This window comes from Strongylocentrotus purpuratus, unplaced genomic scaffold (genome assembly GCF_000002235.5).
Source record: "Strongylocentrotus purpuratus isolate Spur 01 unplaced genomic scaffold, Spur_5.0 spur5_scaffold_14, whole genome shotgun sequence".
Taxonomy (NCBI): domain Eukaryota; kingdom Metazoa; phylum Echinodermata; class Echinoidea; order Camarodonta; family Strongylocentrotidae; genus Strongylocentrotus; species Strongylocentrotus purpuratus.
The window spans coordinates 6,894,786-6,919,358 of NW_022145599.1; the positions used below are offsets into that span (position 1 = coordinate 6,894,786).

Here is a 24,573-nt window from a genome sequence, read left to right on the forward strand (position 1 = left end):
TGATAATAATAGTAATAATAATAATGATAACAATTATAATATCAATAATAATAATAATTATGATGATGGGGATAATAATCCTCATCAATATTGTAATTGTGTTTATTGTTAGCCGCATTCAAACGGTGAAAGCCAATTCTAAAACAGAATAGAAAATGAATGTGATACAACAGTATACATAATAATTCGTGACAGAGAGTACCATACTACTATCTTTATAACAAGTATTATTCAAACAAACATATATAATTATGTATAATCATGAATTGTTCAACTTCATGCTCCCACTATATGACTATTGTTACACTAATACTGATATCAGGACTGACTGGTATACATTAGTTTGTTGTTAAGCTTGCAGCAGCTACATCTTTTCTGTATTGTTAACTATTTATTTATTTTTGTTTTATTTAAGATGCACTTTGTTTTGTATTCATTTAAAGTATGTTGATTGATGCATGAAGACATAAGTTTGAAATGTTTAAAGAAGTTTGTTTCATGTAAAGCGCAGTGTGAATTACCCTGTCTTGAAATGCGAGATAAAAGGAACCTATTAGTATTAGCATTATTATTTGTATTAGTATTATTTTTTTATTTGTATTATTATTATTATTATTATTATTATTATTATTATTACTATTATTATTATTATTATATTATTATTATTATTATTATTATTATTATTATTATTATTATTATTATTACTATTATAAGACTGAGATCAAATAGAAGTAAATAATGCCCTAATGCCGTTATGGTTCCGATTTCTTCACAAACTTACAAAGCAGTATTGTTACTCCATGGATCATAGTGATACTGTTTATGTTTTTTGTATCTGTATGTTAATGAGCCGCCAGCCAATATCCATCTATGGATACTATGCCTGTTTCTTTGAGGTAAAAAAAAGCATAGTATGTACGTATTCATTATGCTTTATAATGAACAGACATATTGTTCAAAGTTTAATCGTTATTTGTTTGTTGTTTATGTGTTCTATTCACAAATGGCCACAGAGGCTGTTTTCATTCATAACCACATACCCCTATCAAGACAACAAAGACTATACCTGCGTGTACACAGTTGACATTGGGTTTTTTCTGAATAATAATAATAATAATACATATGATTTATAAGGCGCCCAATCCACTTGACAGTCAAATGCTCAAGGCGCAGCTTGTGCAAAAGATGAAATACATACATGATACATTTATACAAAGTGCAATAAGAAAGGTACAGACATGAAAGAGGTGTAACAGCAAAATTCACAGAGATAAATAAATACGTAGTGTGGTTCAATATGCAATACTATGTGTCAGTCCGTATTCGTATGCCACGGTGTGTAGATCTTGTCGATGTATGTCTGTCCATTCAAGGCGTAGTATGTGTGTGTGTGTGTGTGTGTGTGAGTATGTGGTGTGTGTGTGTGTGAGTATGTGTGTGTGTGCGTGCACGCTTGTGTGTGTTATTTTACCTCATTAAGTATGCATCAGATTGCACGATTTCAAGTTCAAAATTGCAAAAGCTCCCTACCGTGGGAGGGGGGGAAAAAAACCTCCCACACCCTCCCCCCGCTCGGTCGCTTCGCTCCCTCGCTCGGGCGCTTCGCGCCCTCACTAGCGTTGGCAGCCCAGTCATCCCCCCAGGTGTACGAACCTGTCTACGCCACTGTTTCTCACAAAACAGGATCCCACCTCTGCACTTTTTAAAGTACCCGAAAAGTGTCTTTTTTTAGGTAGGAAAAATGCCCCTTTTTACTTCAGATCAGTGCCTCCTTTTTCTTTCTAATAAGTGCCCCTTTCCCATGTGTGCACCTTTTCTCCTTTTATAGTTACCCCTATTCTAATCTGAAAGGCGCCCCTTTTTCTAAGTAATACATGCCACTTTTCCTTCTCAGATAGGTGCCCTTTTTACTTTGACACGTTCCACTTTTCTTCCCTAATCAGAAACAATGATGACAGCTAAACCAATTACAAGGAGCTTAGCTACCGTGAATAAGACTTGTATCCTGCGACTTAGAGGGACACTCAGGCTGTTCACGAAAAAGATGGCATCTGTAGAATTTCAAAGGAATGACCAAAATAGATTCCTGTTGTAAGATAGCTAGGTATCCACGCTATCTGATTTCATTGCTGAAATATTTTCAATGAAGGGTGCCTCCAATTTTCTTCTCCTGTGCCTTGTCAAACAGGGAAGGTGGTCAATAAGAATATTTATGTATTCCTGAAGATAATGTGGCTACTTGCGAGAATGCAATACATTAGTACATCAATAATATATTGACACCGAGGTATACATCTAAAAAATTGCAACGTTCAAGACTATAGAATTAAATATGGGGTAGCTAAGTTGGGTAAAATCGATACGACTTATGGGGGGTCTGTTGATTAGGCTTTGGGGCTAAACCAGGCGGCTACGGTTAGGCTGTTCGACGACCTTTTTGCCGATTTATAGAGGTTCTGAGCATAATGGGGAGGTATATGTAGGCTCAAGGACCGTACTTACAAAGTACACAGACTGCAACCAGGCGTAACACCACGGGTGGGATGTCACAGTTGGGGTAGAACGGCAGGAGAATATAAGTTACACACGTCAAAGACAAAACAGCAGAGGATGCCGTCCTGATGGAAACCACACTAGTCCAAAGTCTTAGAAAGGCCAGGATCGGACCATACGCTTCCAGTAGGTATGAGAAGTCTCCCCCAGATACTGGGAAGGTCGTCCCAAGCTCCGCATAACATAGTGCTCCAAGCATTGATAGAATGCCACAAAGAACCCAGACGAAGAGAGCCCAGCCTATCCCTCCAGAGTTTGCCAGGACACTCGTTGGAGAGATGAAAATACCAGATCCTATGATCATACCAACTGTGAGAGATACACTATCTATAAGGGTGACTTGACGGGTTAGACGAACAGCAGTACTATCGGTAAGATCCTGGACAGACTCATTTTGATGTCCCTTGCCAGGGGCTTTCCTCAATCGCGCCATTGCAGTCAGACCGAAAAATCTTGAACGATCTTAAATTATGATGGTTTATGTACGTGTACTTTCGACGTGACGATATGCTCTGTCGGTTTAATCCTAGCGAAGTGTATACATGTCAACGGTTCAAAAACCTTAGCGAATAAACCAATTGTAGACTTGTAAACTGAAAGTGTTTGTTCCGAGTCGTATGAGCCTTTCCTAGGATCAACTTTCAGCTCTCATCAAGACAAAGTTTGCACGAGGATAACCAATGAAGTGCACTGAATATAGATCAGTATGATGAGATACAGAGAAAGTTGTTCATTCTATGTTAAATATACTAGGGAACTTGAAGACGTACCAAGAAATAATGAACAAATTCGATTTAATTACAAATGATGGTAGAAAAAGTCCTTCAATCCTGTTGATGATTCCACAATAGGCATTCAGTTTTCACCCGTGAGGTAAAGGCGATCCGGTACCAATCAGCGTGAGGTTCTTTCTCACGAAACAGAATTAAAATGTACGAATCTGGTTTTTCTCTGCAGTTTGCAGGTTATACGTTCATATTGTGATGGCAATAAAAAAAAAAGGGTTCCGCCCACAAGAGACATTGTGTTCTGGAGACAGCAAACACGACATGGTTCTTCTATTTGTAACAAATATTTGACCTTGTTAAAACCTATCACAAACACATTAAACTTATATTTTATTGCTTGTCTTGATATCACACTGGGGCAAAGGAAGCGCTTCAAGAGGAGGGGGTTGCCTGGGCAAAGTGCCCACCTCTGCACTTTTTAAAGTACCCGAAAAGTGTCTTTTTTTAGGTAGGAGCCATGCCCCTTTTTACTTCAGATCAGTGCCTCCTATTTCTTTCTAATAAGTGCCCCTTTCCCATGCACCTTGTCTCCTTTTATAGTTACCCCTACTCTAATCTGAAAGGCGCCCCTTTTCCTAAGTAATAAATGCCACTTTTCACTTCTCATGAGTGCCCCCTTTTATCTCTGATAGCTGCCCCTTTTACTTTGACACGTTCCACTTTTCTTCCCCAATCAGAGACGATGATGACAGCTAAACCAATTGCAAGGAGCTTAAATACCATGAATAAGACTTGTATCCCGCAACCGACTAAGAGGCAGGGGCGTAAATCCGTACCGAGGAGATAGCCATCACATACTAGCACACGCCCACACTAATTTACGCAAGCGCGCGCGATCGCGCACTCACAAACACACAACACACACACACACACACACACACACATACGCACACACGCACAACCACATACAGACATACACACACACGTTCTCTCTCCCTCTCCTTTCTCCCTTCCTCTTTTATCTCTTTCTCTCTCTCCCTCTCTCTCCACCACCCCTCTCTCTCTCTCTCTTTCGCGCTCTCTCTCTCTCTCTCTCCTTCTCTAGCTCCCTCTCGCTCTCGCTCCTCCTCTCTACCTCTTTCCCTCCACTGTATCTCTTTCTCTCTCTACCCCCCTCTCCCGCCACAATCTCCCTCTTTCTCTCTCTATCACCCTCCCTCATTCCCTCCACCACCCCCTCTCTCTCTCCCTCTCCCGCCACCATCTCCCTCTTTCTCTCTCTATCACCCTCCCTCATTCCCTCCACCACCCCCTCTCTCTCTCCCTCTCCCGCCACCATCTCCCTCTTTCTCTCTCTATCACCCTCCCTCATTCCCTCCACCACCCCCTCTCTCTCTCTATCACCCTCCCTCATTCCCTCCACCACCCCCTCTCTCTCACTCCCTCTCCCGCCACCATCTCCCTCTTTCTCTCTCTATCACCCTCCCTCATTCCCTCCACCACCCCCTCTCTCTCTCCCTCTCCCGCCACCATCTCCCTCTTTCTCTCTCTATCACCCTCCCTCATTCCCTCCACCACCCCCTCTCTCTCTCCCTCTCCCGCCACCATCTCCCTCTTTCTCTCTCTATCACCCTCCCTCATTCCCTCCACCACCCCCTCTCTCTCTCCCTCTCCCGCCACCATCTCCCTCTTTCTCTCTCTATCACCCTCCCTCATTCCCTCCACCACCCCCTCTCTCTCTCCCCCTCTCCCGCCACCATCTCCCTCTTTCTCTCTCTATCACCCTCCCTCATTCCCTCCACCACCCCCTCTCTCTCTCCCTCTCCCGCCACCATCTCCCTCTTTCTCTCTCTATCACCCTCCCTCATTCCCTCCACCACCCCCTCTCTCTCCCCCTCTCCCGCCACCATCTCCCTCTTTCTCTCTCTATCACCCTCCCTCATTCCCTCCACCACCCCCTCTCTCTCTCCCTCTCCCGCCACCATCTCCCTCTTTCTCTCTCTATCACCCTCCCTCATTCCCTCCACCACCCCCTCTCTCTCTCCCTCTCCTGACTCTCTCTCTCTCTCTCTCTCTCTCTTCCTCCCTCATTCTCGCCACCATTCGCCCCTCTCTCTCTCTCTCCCTCTCCTGACACTATCTCTCTCTCTCTCTCTCTCTCTCTCTCTATCTGTGTCTCTTTCTACCCCTTTCTCTCTCTCCCTCTCCCCTCTCTCTCTCTCTCTTTTCTTTTTTTAATTCTTCTCCATCTGCCGTGTTCCCTCTTTCCCTGTTTGTCACTCTCTCACCCTTATTTTCTTCATCTACCATCCTCATCTTGTCATCCAGCTTCTGTTCTTATTTGGTTTTGTTTCGTTTATTGTGTCCGTCTTTTTTCTTTGAGTCTGTCATCTTTCAAAATTCAGTTATGAATTTATACAATTTAAATGATTATTGTGCGAACCTACACCTAACAAGCATTGCTTCCGAGTAGGTTCGTTTTTCAGCTCTTGTAACTAAATAAGTTTGCATTACAAAACTAACAAAAAACAATGTCAAAGATATGTCAATGCTAGTTTTCTGTTATATCATTATGTTTATTATTGTGATTATCTTGCCATTGTTTATCACTATGAACATGACTGACAATGAAAGCGGACAAAATATACAGTTCCTCAGGTACATAAATGAACATCCCTTCACTGCTATTATGTAAAAATGTGTAGAACAGGTGTCACATGCATATTCACCTTTTTACATAATAGCAGTGAAGGGATGTTCCTTTGTCTACCTGAGGAACTGTATATTTTGTCCGCTATCTTTGTATGTCGTATTCATAGTGTATATTACGTGGCAAATTAAATAAATTCGCTCTGCATAGAGCGACTACTACTATAACTATCTATCTCATATTTTCAGATTCTCAAGTTTCTCCATGTGCTTATATTAATAGACAAGGAAAGGGATCGCGTGCCCTGTTTCATAAAACTTATATTCAATTAATAACAAGCTAGAATAACTGTTATGAGCTACTGAAATGGTGGCATTTGAATGGCTGAGAGCAATATGTTATAGGTTGTATGAAACAGAGCCCAGGTCAGTTACTTCGAAAGTACAATACAACGCTGATTATCATATTTAAAAAATGCTCAAATTGGACGGGGACACCCCCATCCTCCTCCTTTCTCGCTCCGTACATCCATAGCTTGACTTGGAGATGCGAAGGTCGAGGGTTCGAATCCCGACACGGCACTAATATCCTTTGGCAAGATATTAACCTGGACTTGCTACTCTCCACCCAGGTGTTAAATGGGTACCCGGTAGGATGCGACCGTCATTGTTGGTCAGTTTTTGAGCGTCATGTAACGCCTGGCTGGAATGCTCCCCAGGGAGTGGAGATTGTGCACACATTGTGCGCGGGCAAGCACTGAATCCAATGATCGGGGTAATAGTATATTTGTAAAGCGCTTAGAGACATTTGTATTAAGCGCTATATGAAATTAAATATTATTTATTATTATATAGTTGCGACCCTTTCGTCTCAACTGTGAGAAACACATGTACACATTAATTTTGCTGTAATACGATATTAAATTCCTTTGACACAGCGTTTTTACACTGAAAAGGTGAACTATCATACAAAAATGTGAAAGTATTACAAATGCTATTGAAAACAAGCACATTTTGTTGTGACTAGCATAATTTACAGGAATGTACATACATGTATAAATAAAGCACTAAGCTAGTCCACAGTCATATTCGACATGTTCGATGGCGAGAATATCTATATTTTCAGAGATAGGTATTCTTGAGGAAATCTCACTGTCATCGAGAGATTGAAAATATACTTTTGTAAAACAGCTACTGAGACAATGAGAAAAACCCCTACTTTTACCTCGAATTATCAATATAACTCATCGTGTAGTGTTCCAAACCAGAGTCTTCAAAAAGGTCGTCGTTAAAGAGGTTTCATGGACATGGGTTTTTGCTTGAAGAGATTCACTTCTTCACAAAAACTTACAATTACACTTAAACTTACCGGCGCACAATACACAATCCGACTGCGATCTGATTCCTGAAGAAATGGCAATTATATGAGTTATGAAAATGTAAACAAAGAATGTTTTCAGATTTAGATTGTAAATAATGATCATAAGAATACTAACAACAAAATTGTAGTGCCTATAAGCCTTCTAGACACAATTAATTCCGGATCGGCTTTAAATCGTGGACAATCGCTATACTGGTATGACGTCACTAAGATTCTGAGCTGATTTAGCTTTTCCTCCGTCAAGAAAGCTTGAAATCCCCTACAAGTTAGATTTTATTAATTACATAAATAATCAGATTCTCGATCATTGAGATTGTACATGTTGGAATGTTCAAATGCTGTTGTAAATTCTTCCGAAATCGGATCGCAGTCAGTTCGTGTGGTATGCGCTCAGCCTTAGAGTAATAGGAATCAGTATAGTAGAAACCTTTAAATGCTAATTCTCTTATTCAGCAAATATTATGAAGTAATTAAATCACAGTCATTGTGATTGTAATCCTTATATTGAAAAATAGAAAGAAACTGCCGATACAGGTACTAGGCCTATATAAATCTATATTTAACCATGTCATAAAGCCATTATACTACGTGGATACACGTTTAAGTCTATGATTGCCTATTATCTAACCGATATTCTAACCGATTTTAATATCAATGGATACTTTAACAGAAACGAGAACAACATAAATGAGGATAGTGGTGATGGTGATGATGAGGATAACAATAAAAATGATAACGATAATAAAAATAATAATGATACTGCTGATAGTGAAAGAGAACATTAAAAAGACAATTATATGAGAATAATAGTATAATAGTAACAGTATGAGCAGCGCGATTATGTTACTACTGCCATCATTACTACTACTACTACTACTACTACTACTACTACTACTACTACTACTACTACTACTGATGTCATTGCTCCTGCTACTACTACTACTACTACTATTACAACTTTAAATATTACTGCTGCTACTACCACTTGCATTACTGATAACCATCACACGCTTCTCTAGATTCCTACATGACTGCTACTCGTTTGGGATCAAGTCATTCGTTCTCAGATTAATGGTCAGATTTTTGGTCAATTCATCCCAGAAATATTCTTGTCCTCTCACGTTCTCAGTCCAGTGAATATAGGGTCTGCCATCACTGAGGTACAACCTCGCCAAGAATGGCATTTCATCATCTGGGATGTCTTCGAGGAAAACCACGACTACGAATTCAGTCAGAGTGTCACTCACGTGGTCCATGGCTGTACGGAACTTGAGTATGAACCAGTGGTCGTGCACAGCAGCTCTGCTAAGCACTATGATGGTCTTATAACTATGGCTCACCACGTAATCGACGGAATCTAAGTAATGCATACCCAATACAAGGTCTTCGTCACCGAAGACGTTCCTCTGAAACTGTGGAAGCCGTTCTCCGAGAGCCGGTCGGAGCTGTTCTCGAATCCATTCTTCGTCATCGTCGTAGAAAATGATGGTCACGTCAAACTCGTAGTCAATGGGGTCTCGAGCGTCTAGCATCTCTCTATAGCCAACTGCGGCCAGTTTCAGGAGAAATAGTTTGTACCTCAACTGCCATCGGTAGTGATACACCAGCACGCTGATTACAATCAAGCTAATGGAGGCAAGGGGAATCAGAGAGAATAGACCATAGTTCATTATACAGAGTTCATTTGGATCAAAATCAAGCAGGGGTTTCTCACGAAGAGGGTCCAGAGATGCAGACGAACAGATAGTATTTTCCTTGTCTATCAGGCGTATAGGTTCATTTAACCAATCAATAAGCCACTTTAGATCACAGTTGCAATTAATTGGGTTCATTGATAAATCAAGTGATGAAATGGAGGAAAAGATCGGCTTGAAAGTGCTTTTATTAAGGCGCGTTAATCTGTTGTTGGCCAAGGAAAGATTAGTGAGCTTCCAGTTATTTGAGAACATTAGCTCCTCCAAGTACTTGATACCGTTTCCTTCTAAGTTGATACTTTTTATTCGACCTAACCCCGACAATATATCATCATGAATATGCTGGATGTTGTTTCCTTTCAAACTCAACTTCTGAAGCGATTCCAGCCCCAAGAAGACACGAGGATGTATATATGTAATATCGCAGTAGTCTAGATTAAGTTCTTGTAAAACAGAGAGATGCCGGAATATCCCTGAATATACAAAATTCAGGAAATGGTTACTACTCAAATTCAAATGATTAAGAGCCAACAATCCATCGAAAAGAGATACGTTGCTATATGCATTCCATATGTTCCCCAGGTGAATCTGAGAGTCTTTCATGTCTCAATTAACAAGGGATTGTAAATTTTGAAAAGATTTTCCTGGCCGCAAAGGAAGCAAGAATGAACGGAGAGAGTTTAGGGAAAGTGATCTTAATATCGGGGTGTTCAATTCCAGAACTGTTACACGACTTCCGGTCAAATCAATGGTTTGAATATGGTCAAGTCCCGAAAAGGCCGTCAGCTCAAAGACAGAAAGGTGTTTGTTCGAGCTCATGTCTAAGAAAGTTAAATTTCCTAATCCGTGAAATACAGATGCAGATATTTCTGTACACAGATTACCGGATAAGTCAAACTCCAATAAGTCCACTGTCCAAGTCTGATTGTTAGGGTTTATTTGTCTTACTCGGTTGTCGTTGATTGCCAGTATCTTTAATGCATTCATACCATCGAAAAGGTCTGGTTGAATTTCGTCTATGGGGAGTTTGTTATTACTGAAACTGAATTGTCTGACTTTTGTTAAATTTGAGAAGACTAAAGGATGGAGGCTATTCAGTTTGTTGCTGTTGAAATCCAGAACAGAGAGAGAAGAATCGCGCAGAGGATCAAAGAAACCTTTAGGAAACGCACCAACAGAACCTTCCTCGATTGTTAGCTGTTCGATGTCTGATTTTGAAATTCCGAGGACGATGTTCGCTAACACCTCGTAACTCAAAGGGTAGCCACCTAGCACCAAGGAGTGAACATGTAGTGATGCGATCACATCAGGGTCTACTGATTGGATACGGTTTCCTCTAATATCTAGAATATCAGTGTGGCACACAAATATGAAATCTCTCGTCGTAAGGTGTTTTAGTCGATTACCAATCATGATTACATTGTCGGCCATGTCACAAGAACTTACATTGATGGAGGAGAGCCGGTTGTAGAACAGAAAAGCAGTATCTAGATGTGGAATCCATTTAAAAGTGTCAATGGGGAGCGACTTCAAGTATGTTGACGTTAAATCGAGAAAGGAAAGCTGTGTAGACATCATAAAGACGCCTGTTGCTGGAAGCACAAGATTTTCGTTAAAGGCTAGAAACAGGTACATTAAGCCCTTGAGGGGGTAAAAAGCGGCGGATTCTATCGCTCTTACATCGTTGAAAGAAATGTCCAAGGAGTTGATTAGAGGGTATACTTCAAACGAGGAGTTCAAGAGTTTGGTGATATTGTTCTCAGACAAGTCAAGCACCTCGGTATCTTCAGAAAGATTCTGGGGAACCGTGTCCAGGTCTTTTTTGCTGCAAGAAGCTTCTTTAAGTTCAAGGTTCTGATCGCATCCATGGAAAGAGTTGTCCATGTCCAGTGTTAAGGATGTCATCGCTGAACTCCTATCGTGTCGATGTAAAGATTGAAAGGACGAGCTGACGAGGAGACAAGTGATGAGCAAGGGGTACACAAATTTTCCGTTTTCCATGACGTCAATATATCACCTCTGAAAAAGAAAAGGTACACCTTTGTCGAAAGATTATGTATCGCTCTTGAATATATGCTAACACAAGCTCATAGAAGAATAAACAACAAATTTGTATTCTATGCTGCAGAGGGTCAGCCTAATTCTGAGCTGCGAAAAGGCGCTCGGATTTGTTTTCCCTAAAAAAAAATCGTGATTATCATGTTCTAAATTGGTAATCAAGACTAATATATAGGTTCGGGATACAATAACAATTATTATGAATATTTTCATTCGAAACCAAAAGTCGTATTGCATTTTCGGTACAAACATTTAAACATTTACAAGTAATAAAGTCCCACGCGAAACCATATGAGATATTATAACAGTTATGTGTTGAAGAACACAAAGGGGAATATTTGATATCAAATGGAGGTTAACACCGACATTAAATAAATTAGCCTATTAGTCGGCAATAGAAACCTGAAACTCTTTAAACAGACATTGTGCTGAAAATCAATATCATCATTACACGGTCTTTCTGTTTCCAGTTATGTTGAAGTGGTATATTGAAATACCACATAACAAAAAATCGCAGATAAGAATTAACAGATTTAACATGATTAATGTGATAGAACGGAAACAATTTCTGAAGTAGGCGTTCTCATCTTACGCTCGTATGATCTACCTGATCAAGCTGATGAAGGTGAAGAAATTATTAAGTTTTGAGAAAGTTGTAACATGGTGGGGAATTATCCAAAAATAATTCTGGGATACCTATCTATTTATCACCCCCACTCAACCCCCCCCCCCCCCTAAAAAAAGTTCAGCCTTTATTTATGGCATATAGTTAAAGCAGGAATTAACTAATTAACAGGAAATCATAATGCAATAATTCCCTTCATATTGATTCAAAAAGCTAGCCGATTTCGTGCACGATAAGTCAACATACGTTATGTATACGTCTAACTCGTTAAGAATACGCTATGTATACGCCCAACATTGAAAAAACAAACATCGATTGTTAGCGTATGCCAGCGTTTTAGAGAAATTTTGATACGTTGGCATACGCTGGCTACATCGTCAAGGTGTGCTAAGGCCATTATACATGTTATCTTGCTTATGCAAATGAAGTTCTATTGGCTTATATTCATCACAGAAATTAATCATATAAACAATTTATGTTAGAAATCATAAGGACAGAGTTGAGACTTAAGCCGGGCTCCCACTTAGCCGAGTTGCGCTTGAGACTCGAGTTGTGGCGAGCTGGCGCGATCATAATTATGGCAAGCAGTTTCATCATTAAAACATATGTTTGATATCAAGAATTCAATTCTTGATATCACGAAATCGAATTCCTGATATCACGAAATCGAATTCTTGATATCAAGAATTACCATTACTTTACAACATAAAATTATTTCTTGATAACAAGAATTGATTTATTGATATCAATTAATAATAAAAACGGCTTGCCATAAGATCGCGCCAGCTCGCCACAACTCGAGTCTCCAACTCGGCTAAGTGGGAGCCCTGCTTAAATCGGAAGGTTTCTGATGGCCAAGGCCGAAATGACGTCATCTTGAAAATTTGAATTTTAAGGGATTACTCTGCCTTACAAGTGCGTGCTTGGTAGCTAAGATTCTGTGCACGGAGTATTTATCCCTAATTTGAATACCGTCTGTTTGGAGCCAGAAGGGCATTAATTCTTGTCCTTTAACACATAGATAATGCCCTTCTGGCTTTGATCCAATAATATATCTTAAAGGTCAAAGTGAGTTTTGGTAATGAAATACATAAATGAGATGAATGCATCCTTTAGCTTGTTTCGTATCACTTAACTCAGCAGTATGCAAAGGTTTCAAATTGTGTCCATATTTTGCATGGAGTTTGATTTATTTTTATATTTTTAATGATTTTTCAAAAATTTCACCGTGATAGAGACTAGAGAATGAACAATTAACATATTAATGTGCTTGAATCTTGTAACAACTGTCAAAAGTGTCTGCTGAACAAAGACATGGAAATATTGCCACACGCCATTCAATGTACAGTATGTTAGGACACACAAACACACACTCACACTGCTGTACACCCACGCGCACCCCCACACACATACACACGCGCGCGCACACACATGATCCACATCCACACGCACACACAGAGGGAGTTGAATAACAAGAGAGGATACCTGAATTATACATGGATGATTAATATGTAATGTTTAATACAATTGTAGTATATGGTGAACAACGATAGTTGAAGGACCATAATAATTATACACGAACGAGAGCATATCAGCTCTATTACCTTTTACATGTATTTTTGTTTGCTTGCGTGTTTGGTTTATTTCTTTGTTTTTCTTGTCTTCTTGATACGATGTCAGATATTTCAGTTTCAGCTTAATATTCCATATTTCACATATAATTATTTAACATCATGCAATGATTTCAAAAAAACAAATGGTACAAAACAGAAAGTGAATACCTTCTATCAATTTGTTTGAATATGTTAAATTAAAAGAAAACAACAACAAAAGTGGAATATGGAGGGGCCTCTCTCTCTCTCTTTGTTTAAAAATATTTATCTCTTAATTTTTTGTTTTTAACACGACAGGTGAACTACCAAACTTTCCTATTTAATTGTCTGTAAGCTTTCAGAGAGAACTGTCTATCGACAGCTATCCAAAAACTGTATTTATATGAAATTACCGTCCAGGACGTTGTACTGTCACACTATGAACTAGTGTAACATATATATCGGGATTTCAAGGGGAAAAATAATGGTACAAATTTACAACTTCTACCCCCCCCCCCCTTCTTTCCCCTTTAAGCAAGACCCTGATTTCAGTGCGGAATTAGGAGGAGGCATTTTTTAACAGTTATCTTGTATTGAAAATTGGAAGTAGAAATTGAAAACGAATCACATACTTTTAAGTCAGGATCAGAATCAATTATAAGGGTCGCTAGAGGGGGTGTGACGATTTTAGCGAGCGCGCTAGTTTTATTAAATAGTCTGATTTTCTGATAGTCTGACCCTTGTACCGAATGGTATACGTTTTGTGCAGCGCAAAGATTCATTCAGTTTAATTTTGGCCATTACAAGTAGTGGGTTATTGATGTAGGCAAATGCTCATGTACCCTTTACAGCTCATTTAGTGTATGTTATTACCAAAGAAACAAGAGGCTAGTCAGTCACTCAATTGTGTCTGACATCAAAGTCTAGAAAATGAATGGGTTTCCTTGCATAATTTGAATACTAAGACACTGCTAGCGTTTAAATTTCACAGATAGGACATACGCGACATATTCATAATTCCTGCAAAGTTCTACAGAATTTGATGGTGGCTACAAATGGGATACACTACCTTTAATGGTAGTGTGAAGAATAAAACAATAACAGTGATAAATAATTAAACGGGAGTTTTGGCCATGATTTTGGCACCCACTCCAATGGCGGATTTAAGACGGTTGGGTTTCAGGGGAGAATCAGGCCCTTTAAACCTAATTGAACTGCATTAGGTACACACAAAAATTGCCTCTCCTGATTATGTCATACTTTTTAATCGTGCCGCTACCCCTGAAGAAATCCCGAATCCACCCCTGCTTGTAGTTGTTTTAATTCTCGCTACCCTAAATAGGTACGAAAATCTCGAAATTCGCGAGACGAGGTAATTTTCACTCTCTCGGGTCGTCACTACAACTTCCGGTATAGAGTCCCATCCCGCTGGCGCTAGCGCCTGTGTTCGCTGTGCAGAGTTTTCACGCACGCTAAAATCGATGCCAATCAGTGTAATTTGTACAGATTATAATATGCAATGAAAAGCTTCGGGCAGAATTAGTGACTTTAGCACAAAAGGCCGTTAAACTCTACCGTGAAAGAGAGGGTTGTGATCACGAACGCCTGCACAGGAAGCTGTAATGTCGAAAAGCTATCCCATAATGCAATGCGCGTTTTCAGGATTTTCCCCGGATCTCGGCAGAATCGCTATTTGGGGTAGCGAGAATTGAATTAACTTAATAAACCAACAAAGAAAGAAACGAAACTCAAACACACCATGGACCTATTACGGATGGACATTCCTCGTTTTCTTAACGAATTCATCGTGATTGTCTCCGTCAATGTCGTCTCAATAACATTCCCTACATGTTTCTTTACTTTGATCTCATGATGGTCACCGCCAAAAAGCCGGGACAGAATCAAGATAGTGATTTTACACATGTTAATCTACATGCGCAGAAGATAATACCTCGCTTAAATCATGGAAAATAGATGTGCAGTTCTGGCTTATAATCGGAAATTGTTGTTCCGTGTACTGTACATGTATTTTATTTTGAAAAACATGTTGATATTACCAGATAGAGGTTATTTTTGGATTTTTTGGTTGTGATTTAGAATCCCGTTTCCCCCTATTTCCTCATAATATCCCAGAGTTACAACGCACAGGGCTGATACAGATCATGGCCTTCTAGTTGTTTTATAAGGTTATAGATGTGTGCGAAAGTTTGCGAATCAGAAATAATACATTTCATATCACCAAAATCGTCTGCTTTTCAACTTTGCTGCTCCCCATTGGGGATGCTTTTATTTAAGACACACTCTTACAGAGCACACCATCCAAACAAAACCCAAAAGAGGGAAACTGCTCCTTTGTCAATGACCGAAAATGCTTACGCAGTCGTTATTGTTAAAACAGCTGAATGTTCTCATTAATTAAGATGCACATAATCAGAAGGCGGCGACTATCATTGGATCAAAGAAAGAATCACGTGGAATGTCCATCCGTAATAGGTCCATGAACACACTAAACAGTAAGACTAATGTAGCTTCTGCGAATTTGTCTATTCCCGTCTAATGATATATATTTACGTTCAGTTTTTAATTTGATCGCAATAGGCTGATGATAGAATATAACAAACGTCCACAAAGGTAATGATTATAATGATAATCATAAATTAAATTTAAAGATAAACTTGAGTTCTGATAAAAAAAGAAGAAAATGAATCCTCACAGAATCAAACAAAACTTGCAGTAAATGTTTAAGATTACAAATAAATGTCATTTGCCAAACATTTTTGGTAGAAAATGTACAATGGCTGAGTAATGAGCATAGACAGATAAAAAAAATCAAGGTAAGCAGCTCCTACACCATTTTTGTAGTCCCATATGTATCTTTCTGTGTACATTGCTTGTTACTTTACCAAGACTGGGCTAAATTTATTATGATTTTGATGACTCCAGAACCTTGCACTATACACCAATACTAACATTCTACATGATCAACCTTTTCTGATCCATTCCACACCTTTTCTTTCACAATGCAATCGCATGACCAGAACTCAACTTTATCTTTAAACATGCGTATCTTATTTATACGTATCCGGACACCCCTGGACATCGACCCCGGATAACCACCCCTAGGATAACCACCCTCTAGGACGACTACCCCTCTAGGACAACTACCCCCAGAAAACTACCCCCTAGGTCAACTACCCCCTAGGACAACTACCTCTCGGACAACTAGCCCCTAGGATAATTGTCCTAGAGGATGATTGTCGTAGGGGGTAGTTGTCTGAGGGGTAGTTGTCCTAGGGGGTAGTTGTCTTGGGGTAGTTGCCCTAGGGGTAGTTGTTCCAGGGAGTAGTTGGCTGGGGTAGTTGTCTGAGGGGTAGTTGTTCCAGGGAGTAGTTGGCTGGGGTAGTTGTCTGAGGGGTAGTTGTCCGGGGGCAGTTGTACTAGAGGGTGGTTGTCCAGGGGGTAGGTGTACTAGAACCCTTATTTATATGACTAAATCAATCCCTTGCATGCTGTGAATACATCTCAAATTAACTACATACACAAATAATAGGAAGTTTGTTTATATTACTATGTTCGCATACGTGCGTGAAACACACACCATTCAAATTTATATATTTTCTGTAACAATAGCGCCAAGGCTAAAGGAAAATGGTAAGGGCGCGACGTATATTAGAAAGAAAAACGAAATATTAGTAAAGTAATCTAGTATTAGTCTGAAATCTAGCTTTAAGTTGATGATAATCACTGGTCATCTTCGCGTTGAACTAGCTTTTTTGGGCTCGGCCTCTTTCTCTGGGGGAATGACGAAGAGGAGCTGCTGTAAAAATACGGTCGCACGATCTAGAGAAAGAAAAACAAATTTATAAGTGAGGTTAATCAATATCCAAAGAAGTTGACAAATGTGAACTTTTTCGTTATGTATTTACACGTATATTTGGGTTTAATGATCATCACAGCCTGTATTCTTATTTGTCATTAAAACAAAACAGGGCAGGTTTTAAAGTTAAACAAGCTGTAACCTTCAATATTACTGTGAAGACTTCAGGGAATTATGTTCATGAGGATAAAGGAGGATGACATTTTTTGAATTGGCGAGAATCGCCGGATTGTTATGATATGTGTTATGACAAGTGTCATAATTTTGTTCAGGAAAAATGCAGCCTAAAGCCTAGCGTGCAATTTAAAGTTCTGAGTCAATTTTACGATATCAACCTAACAAAAGAAAAAAAATACTGACAAAATACAAAAAAGGATTCGACACTTTAGAAACTACGAATTACTCACCCAATCTATCATTGACCCAGTCCGGTTTTTTCTGCCACCGAACACAAATGTAATAGACAGGTATCCCAGATAGCATGATTGCTAAACCAATACCACAATCTACAGGACTGCTGTATAAAGACATCCCAACCACGAAAAATGAACACAACACGAAAACAATGGGGACAACCAGAGGAACCTATTATAGGAAGAGAACCATTTACATGTTCATTTATATCCGTTAAAAATAACTTAGATTTAGATGTAAGCATTAAAGTATTCACATTTTGTATTAAAAAAAATTATTCCCGACTTATAATAGTTGTTTCAGAATATTAGTCCACAATTCTCTCTTAGCACATTGTTATATACAGACACTGGAATATGTTGTATCAATTTACAATATTGTAATGTAAATGATGAGTGTTGTTATCGATATTCATGGTCCACATTAAAAAAAGAACATTTTCAATGTAATGACCTTAACATTTCGGTATAAATGCCGATTTAGTATAAACTAAAAGTTAAAGTAGAAAAGGGTCATGTGTTCAATTTCATGACGGGCATTTCCATTGTTATCTGAAAGCGTGTGTGTATGTTTGATGTGGGCGCATCAAACAGGGCGTGTGCGCGTGCGTGTGTGTGTTGGGAATATCTCCTTCTGCTTACAATGTAATCATATTCGAATTATTTTAGCATTAGCCTAAATCAATAGGCCCGCTGTGTCCTTGCTAAGTTATATACGTCTTACTGATTAAATATAAACTCAGTGATGATTAGACTTACTTTAAAAGGGCGAGGTAATTCTGGATGTTTCCATCTATAGTAAGGTATGATAGTACACGTGATACCGATGAAGAGCCATCGTGTGAAACTGAGATAATTCACAAGGGTTCCTACGTCATCACTGATCAACATCAAGAGGCAGATAGGAGCCTGAAATTCAATCAAATTCAATTAAAAAAGTTCAAATTCAATTCAGCTCAAATTTTGTTTACCTTATGTCAGCTTTAAAATACATCTTATTTTAGCTTCTAAAGCTACCTCACACAAAAACCAGAGTAACTCTTGGAGATTGCGCTTTCAGTTTAGCCGCTCTAAGGCTCCACTGTCTAGACATAAGGAAAGCCTCATCTGTTGCTGTCTTCAAAGTTTTGATAGGGAAGCACTTGTTTTTAGAAGATTTTAAATATTTGTTTGTGTGTGCCTGTAAAGTAGTAACGATACAAGCTTTTTACTTCATCACAGCGTAGTAGAGTATATTATATAGTAGCTGCGCTAAATATATTGATTACATTATTATGATTATTAAACTAATGTGTATTATTAACATTTTTATTATTATCATTATTATTAATAATAATTATTATCATTATTATTTCCAATCTTCCAAATGAAAAAGTGTATAACTTAGCTGCTGGTGGGTTTCCGACAAAAAGCCAGGTCACACCTTGTACATGTACATTGTATATACACAAAGTACAGACTACAGGTATATGGTTATTACTAAGACTTGTGTTTAATATTTAAAAAAAAGCTTGGTAAAAAAACCACTCAAATCCTATCAGCACAAGGTATCATACACGTTGTATATGCAGATATACCGAAACTATTATACTGTACGAGTAATGCAGCAGCGGGTAGAGGAGTTTTCCGATCGATGTGTATCATTGATGCTATGGCAGGCAAGTGGCCCTCACGTGATGCAACCAGTAGAGACCTATACATGCAGAGTATAACAAAATATAAAGCAATTGACAATGGTACTTTCGAAATGGGTTTAAAAGAATTTGCGTGCTTTCCGGACAAGTAAAAAGTTACTCTTGGCAACCTCTATAAAACGTTTCGAATTAAAATGTGACAAGTTCCTCTAGTTATGCAATTGCCGAATAAAACCATACAAAGAGGACTAATAACACATGAAACAACTTGTTGTTTGTTAATCATGTGCAGTGGGTGATAACGAATTGTCCAGTTCGTATTTGGTGAACTTGTAGAAACCAAATATCAATATAACACCAAAAACGTATAATGATTGGTGTTTTTCGAAACCAAATTGTACTATACGAATAATAAAAACACTATACAAAGGGTGGGATTTTAATGAAATAACAAAAAAAATATTAAACAATATTATATTAAACAATAGACATAATCAAGAATCAAAGCACAAACGATGTGATAAACATAGATATTATGTAGTCTAAATAGTTGACAAAGCCTAAAGTTGAGAAAATGAAACGAAATCAATCTTCTTTCTTATTGAAAGTCATACCTTGCGAAGCCAAACACGCCCCCATGTACGGATCCAATGGTTGACATAGCAACAGCCACACTCATAGTCCACCACCAACTACCTAGTACACGCTGACCAAAGTCCTGATCAAGAATTCGATTGAAATGGTTTTTATTGGTCAGTCATGAAATTAAACATTCAAGTTGACATCAATTCATATATTAATTCCGAAAGGAGCATATATGAATATTGTACATAGGATTAAGCAGAAGAGATTTCTGTGTGGCATACTTTAAAATGAATGAACTTTTTTTTAAAGTGTTTGATTATTATTTAAGAAGTATGATGTATGGAAACAAAGAAAACCTATACAAACATACAAAGTATGGTAGAACAAAAAATATAAAAAGTTGTCATTCTTCTTTTTATCTTCTCCTTCTCCTTCTTCTTCTTTCCCTTCTCTATCGTATTCTTTTTCTCCTTCTCCTCCTTCATTCGTCTGTTTGTCTTTCTTGTGAACTATTTCTTTTCTTATGTGTATCTTATGTGTCACTTTTATTCTAATTGAATGGCGTAATGGAATTGACGCAATTTCTGCAGGTGACGCTAGTCTCTTACCAAAGCAACCGCACTTGATGTAAGCATCTCTCTCTCAGAGAGCACAGTGAAGTAAGCAATGTTAGTTAGCAAGTAGACCACTGTTACTATTATCATGGAGATCCCAATTGACAAAGGAATTGTTCTGAGAAAGAAGGACAAAAAAGTTAGACGTAAATAGTTTATAAGTATGCTACAATGTCAACAGGTATTATGGAAGGGGATCGTGCTCTACGCTTTCTTTTGAATTATTTTTCTTCTTCACAGGAAAGCTAAGACTTTGAAAGTGCCCTTAACTTACAATATTTCTCACATTCAGAACACTATCAAAATCTGATTAAGATAAGATTGATATGATTGCAATCTCTTCGTGATACTGAAAGACTCTGCCCGTGAGAAAACGATACATTTCGATGGGAATGTCTACCCGTTCTTAAAAAAGGATCAACAATGGCCACCTTCAATTCATTCAGAAAATTCACGAACAGCTAATACAGCAGATAAATTTGAACTGTATACGTACGTCTATTTGCATAAAACCATTCAACATCAGCACAAATGTGTAAATTCTCACCTCGAAGGGTTGATTATTTCTTCTGTCACTTGAGTCAGATACTGCCTGAAAAAATAGGATAAATACAGGATTACAGATGACATTGTGTCTAAAATGAAAAGTCAACATAACCTTTGTAAGTACATAGCACCACAAGCCATGACTAAGCAAGGCATACAATCCCTTTCAAGTAATGTTACCATGGGTACTCTCGACATGTCATCAAACAAGTTGTCTGAACATACCTGCACAATGTTTAAAGAGTACCCAATCAATGATAAGGAGTTAATTTCAGGACTAGAATTGAGAAAATACGTTTGAGGTCCAAGTGATTTATGCAACAGTTAAGTAGAATATTGCAATGAAAGAAGCAAGAATCTCAACTGAATGCCAATTTAATTATTTAGACGCTCAAAGTTGTTTAGGAGGTCAAGAAAATAAATAGAGGCAAAACAAATGACATTTCTGGGGGTTATTTCGCCATCCCCCCTCCCCCCCCCCCCCCCCCCATTTTTTGCATTGTTACATAATTCGATTTGACATACGCGAAACAATCCTGTTTCCACTTTCTTTTTGAAAATTTAGATCCGAGCGCAAATCTGAAAAAAATAATAACTTTTGCATTGTGTATGAAATATTGCAGATTTCACAAATTACAGGTAACAACATTTTGATAGAAACGAATAATAAATAATAATGATAGTTGGTTCTTGTATAGCGCTCATGTCAGTCAGATTTGACACCCCCCCCCCCCCCCCCCCCTGATATTGTTATCAAAATTCGAATTTATCTTTATATGGCATTCTTTTAAAGGATCTTACCATCCCGAATAGGCGAAGAGTCCTGAATACATAGCGAGGGGAAACGTTCTCATTCTAAATTTAGAAGTTTCGAAGGCGTTTGCAAAGTTGGATGTCTCACCTATATGGCCAAAATAAAATTAAATAAATAAATAAATAAAACATTTGGGAGCAGTAGAGGAGAAAAAGGCAATTTAAAATTCCGGTTACACTATTACATTACAATTTTTGTTTCAAAGAAACATCATGAAAAAATTATTATTATCACAACACTTTCTTTTACTATAGACTTGAGTTATTATGCATAAAATCATGCATAAAACCCAATTTCCATCGATTGTGCGAATGAGAATCAATTGCCATGAATGATCGCAAGAACACACTTTCTAAATTCATCACCTCCTTCTATCTCTCTCTCTCTCTCTCTCTCTCTTTTTTTTCTCTCTCTCTCCCTTTATCTCTTTCTCAATAATAATCTTGTTCTTTTGTTTCTTCTATTGTCTCTATTTTATCGTGTTGAATATGTATTTTTTTTAAATTCTACAGACAGAAACCCCTTAGAAGATCATTACTCGATATTGAAAGGTTCAAACAGTTTTAAGAAGACTGATATGAATAAAGGAAGTAAATAAATAAATGAATATAAATGTGTAAATAAATAAATGAATAATTAAACAAATTTAAGAATCAATAGAAATCAAATCTCTTAGGCTTTCCAATTAAATACCGTTTGGAAAAGACTGATACCTGTGAATAGAGACAAAAATTAAGAATTTAGTTTGCCAAACGATCGCAAAGGTTTTCGAGAAATCATCTCAATTGAAATGTAAATATCCTATATACATCTCATAGAAATCACGTAATATGTCATTGGCATGTTCGCTCATTTCAAGGGTTGATGGACAAGACTACCGGAATTGTTTTAGGTCGATTTTTGGGAAGTCTTTGCTATCGTGCTTTGTTCAAATTCTTTCTTTTTTTAAACATTTTTAGCGGTACAATAACAAATACCAATTCTTGTATAAAAACTTACTTCTTTTGTCCTTACCATTAGCTAGCTGGACAAACCCAGAGACGATGATGACAGCTAAACCAAAGAGCTTAGCTACCGTGAATGAGAGTTCCAGACTGCGACTTAGAGGGACACTCAGGCTGTTCACGAAAAAGATGGCACCTGCATTTCGTAAGAATTACCAAAGTAGATACTTGTTGTAAAATTGCCATCCATGCTTCATGATTTCATTGCTGAAATAAAATTATGTTCAATCTGTTGAAATAAAAAAATTAAAAAAAGGTTCCTACCATTTTCATCTTTTGTGGCTTGTCAAACAGGGGACGGCGGTCAATACGAATGGTTATGTAATCCTCGAGATCATTTAGCTACTTTTAGAGAAAGCAATTAATTAGTACATAAATAATTTATAGACACTAAATTATACATCTCAAATATGGCAATGTAGAACAAACTATATGGGGTAGTTTGCGTGAAATCGACATGACTTGGAGTATGTTTTATGGGTTTTGGGGCTAAACCTGGCGGCTCGACGGTTAGGCTGATCGACAACCTTTTTGCCAATTTAAAGGGGTTCTGATGAGCCTGATGAGGAGGCAGGCTCTTCAATCGTACTTACAAAGTATACAGGCTGCAACCAAGCGCAACTTAACGGGTGGGATATCACAGTTGGGGTAGAACGGCAGGAGAATATAAGTCACACACGTCAAAGACAAAAGAGCATACGATGCGGTCTTGATGGACACCACACTAGTCCAAAGCCTTAGGAAGGCCAGGACCGGGCCATACGCTTCCAGGAGGTATGAGAAGTCTCCTCCAGATACTGGGAAGGTCGTACCAAGCTCCGCATAACATAGCGCTCCAAGCATTGATAAGATGCCACACAGAACCCAGACGAGGAGAGCCCAGCCTATCCCTCCAGAGTTTTCCAGGACACTCGTTGGAGAGATGAAAATACCAGATCCTATGATCATACCAACTGTGAGAGATACACTATCTATAAGGGTGACCTGACGGGTTAGACGAACAGCAGTACTATCGGTAAGATCCTGGACAGACTCATTTTGATGTCCCTTGCCAGGAGTTTTCCTCAATCGCGCCATTGCAGTCAGACCGAGAAATCTTGGACGATCTTATAAAGGCTCATGTAGGTGTACTTTCGACTAGACTAATTATGTTTCGTCGGTTTAATTCCAGCGAAGTGTATACGTGTGAACAGTTCAACAACCTAAGCGAATAACATATTGTAGACCTGTATAAAGCTGACAGCTTTTTCCCTGAGTTGTATGTCCCTTTCCTGTGATCACCCCGCAGCTCCCACTGAGACAAAGGTTGCACAAGGATAACAAAATAATGAAGTGCACTGCAAGTAGATCAATATGATGAGCTACAGAGAAAATTGTCCGTCCGAATGTAAAATATACTCAGGAATTGGAAGACATGGCTCGAAATACTGAACAAATTCGCCTTAATCAGAAATGATGACACAAATTTGTCCATTTAATCCTGTTTCAGGAACGATGATTCCAAAATATACATTCAATTTTCTCCCGTGAGGTATAAGCAATCCCGTACCATGCAGGGAGCATTGTAGTTCTTTCTCAAGGAACCGAATCTAAATGTAAAATTCTGACTTTCTTTCTGCAGTTGCAGGTTATACGTAGGTGTGATGGCAATAAAAAACGGGTGCCGCCCATGTTTGTAAGATTGCAAGTTAGCAAATAATCGACACTTTTTTGTATTTGTACAAAACATTTGACCTTGTAATATACCTGTCAAAAACACTATAGACTAATATTACACTATTTGTCTTAAGATCACACTAGGTGGGA

At 38.5% G+C, this 24,573-nt stretch overlaps 3 protein-coding genes across 3 annotated transcripts; all 3 read right to left on the reverse strand.

Moving 5' to 3' along the window:
* Positions 1 to 1,935: 1,935 nt before the first annotated feature.
* Positions 1,936 to 3,630, reverse strand: LOC115923716 (cystine/glutamate transporter-like). Its single transcript, XM_030984968.1, has 2 exons — positions 2,503 to 3,630; positions 1,936 to 2,051 (listed from the first exon to the last, which is right to left on the reverse strand). The coding sequence occupies exons 1-2, from the start codon at positions 2,984 to 2,986 to the stop codon at positions 1,936 to 1,938; spliced, it is 600 nt and encodes a 199-aa protein (XP_030840828.1). The 5' UTR covers positions 2,987 to 3,630.
* A 4,715-nt stretch (positions 3,631 to 8,345) lies between these two features.
* Positions 8,346 to 10,910, reverse strand: LOC105443206 (leucine-rich repeat-containing G-protein coupled receptor 4-like). Its single transcript, XM_030984969.1, has 2 exons — positions 9,677 to 10,910; positions 8,346 to 9,070 (listed from the first exon to the last, which is right to left on the reverse strand). Exons 1-2 carry the CDS (start codon positions 10,908 to 10,910, stop codon positions 8,346 to 8,348), a joined length of 1,959 nt encoding a protein of 652 aa, XP_030840829.1.
* Positions 10,911 to 17,028: 6,118 nt separating this feature from the next.
* LOC583651 (cystine/glutamate transporter-like) lies at positions 17,029 to 24,033 on the reverse strand. The gene is made up of 9 exons (XM_030984970.1): positions 23,349 to 24,033; positions 22,763 to 22,903; positions 21,751 to 21,850; positions 20,951 to 20,995; positions 20,398 to 20,521; positions 19,819 to 19,922; positions 19,113 to 19,263; positions 18,386 to 18,479; positions 17,029 to 17,120 (listed from the first exon to the last, which is right to left on the reverse strand). The coding sequence occupies exons 1-9, from the start codon at positions 23,842 to 23,844 to the stop codon at positions 17,029 to 17,031; spliced, it is 1,347 nt and encodes a 448-aa protein (XP_030840830.1). The 5' UTR covers positions 23,845 to 24,033.
* Positions 24,034 to 24,573: the final 540 nt, after the last annotated feature.

What these genes read in the sequence shown, in the direction of transcription:
- LOC115923716 (XM_030984968.1), bottom strand. Translation starts at nt 2,986, where the DNA reads ATGGCGCGATTGAGGAAAGCCCCTGGCAAGGGACATCAAAATGAGTCT. An exon ending in GGTTGCAGTCTGTGTACTTT is followed by an intron (nt 2,052 to 2,502) that starts GTAAGTACGGTC and finishes GAAATTCTACAG; the next exon opens with ATGCCATCTTTTTCGTGAAC.
- LOC105443206 (XM_030984969.1), bottom strand. Translation starts at nt 10,910, where the DNA reads ATGACATCCTTAACACTGGACATGGACAACTCTTTCCATGGATGCGAT. An exon ending in ACTTTCCCTAAACTCTCTCC is followed by an intron (nt 9,071 to 9,676) that starts GTTCATTCTTGC and finishes TACGCCTGATAG; the next exon opens with ACAAGGAAAATACTATCTGT.
- LOC583651 (XM_030984970.1), bottom strand. Translation starts at nt 23,844, where the DNA reads ATGGCGCGATTGAGGAAAACTCCTGGCAAGGGACATCAAAATGAGTCT. An exon ending in TAATGGTAAGGACAAAAGAA is followed by an intron (nt 21,851 to 22,762) that starts GTAAGTTTTTAT and finishes TTGGCCATATAG; the next exon opens with GTGAGACATCCAACTTTGCA. An exon ending in CTCTTCGCCTATTCGGGATG is followed by an intron (nt 20,996 to 21,750) that starts GTAAGATCCTTT and finishes CTATTTTTTCAG; the next exon opens with GCAGTATCTGACTCAAGTGA.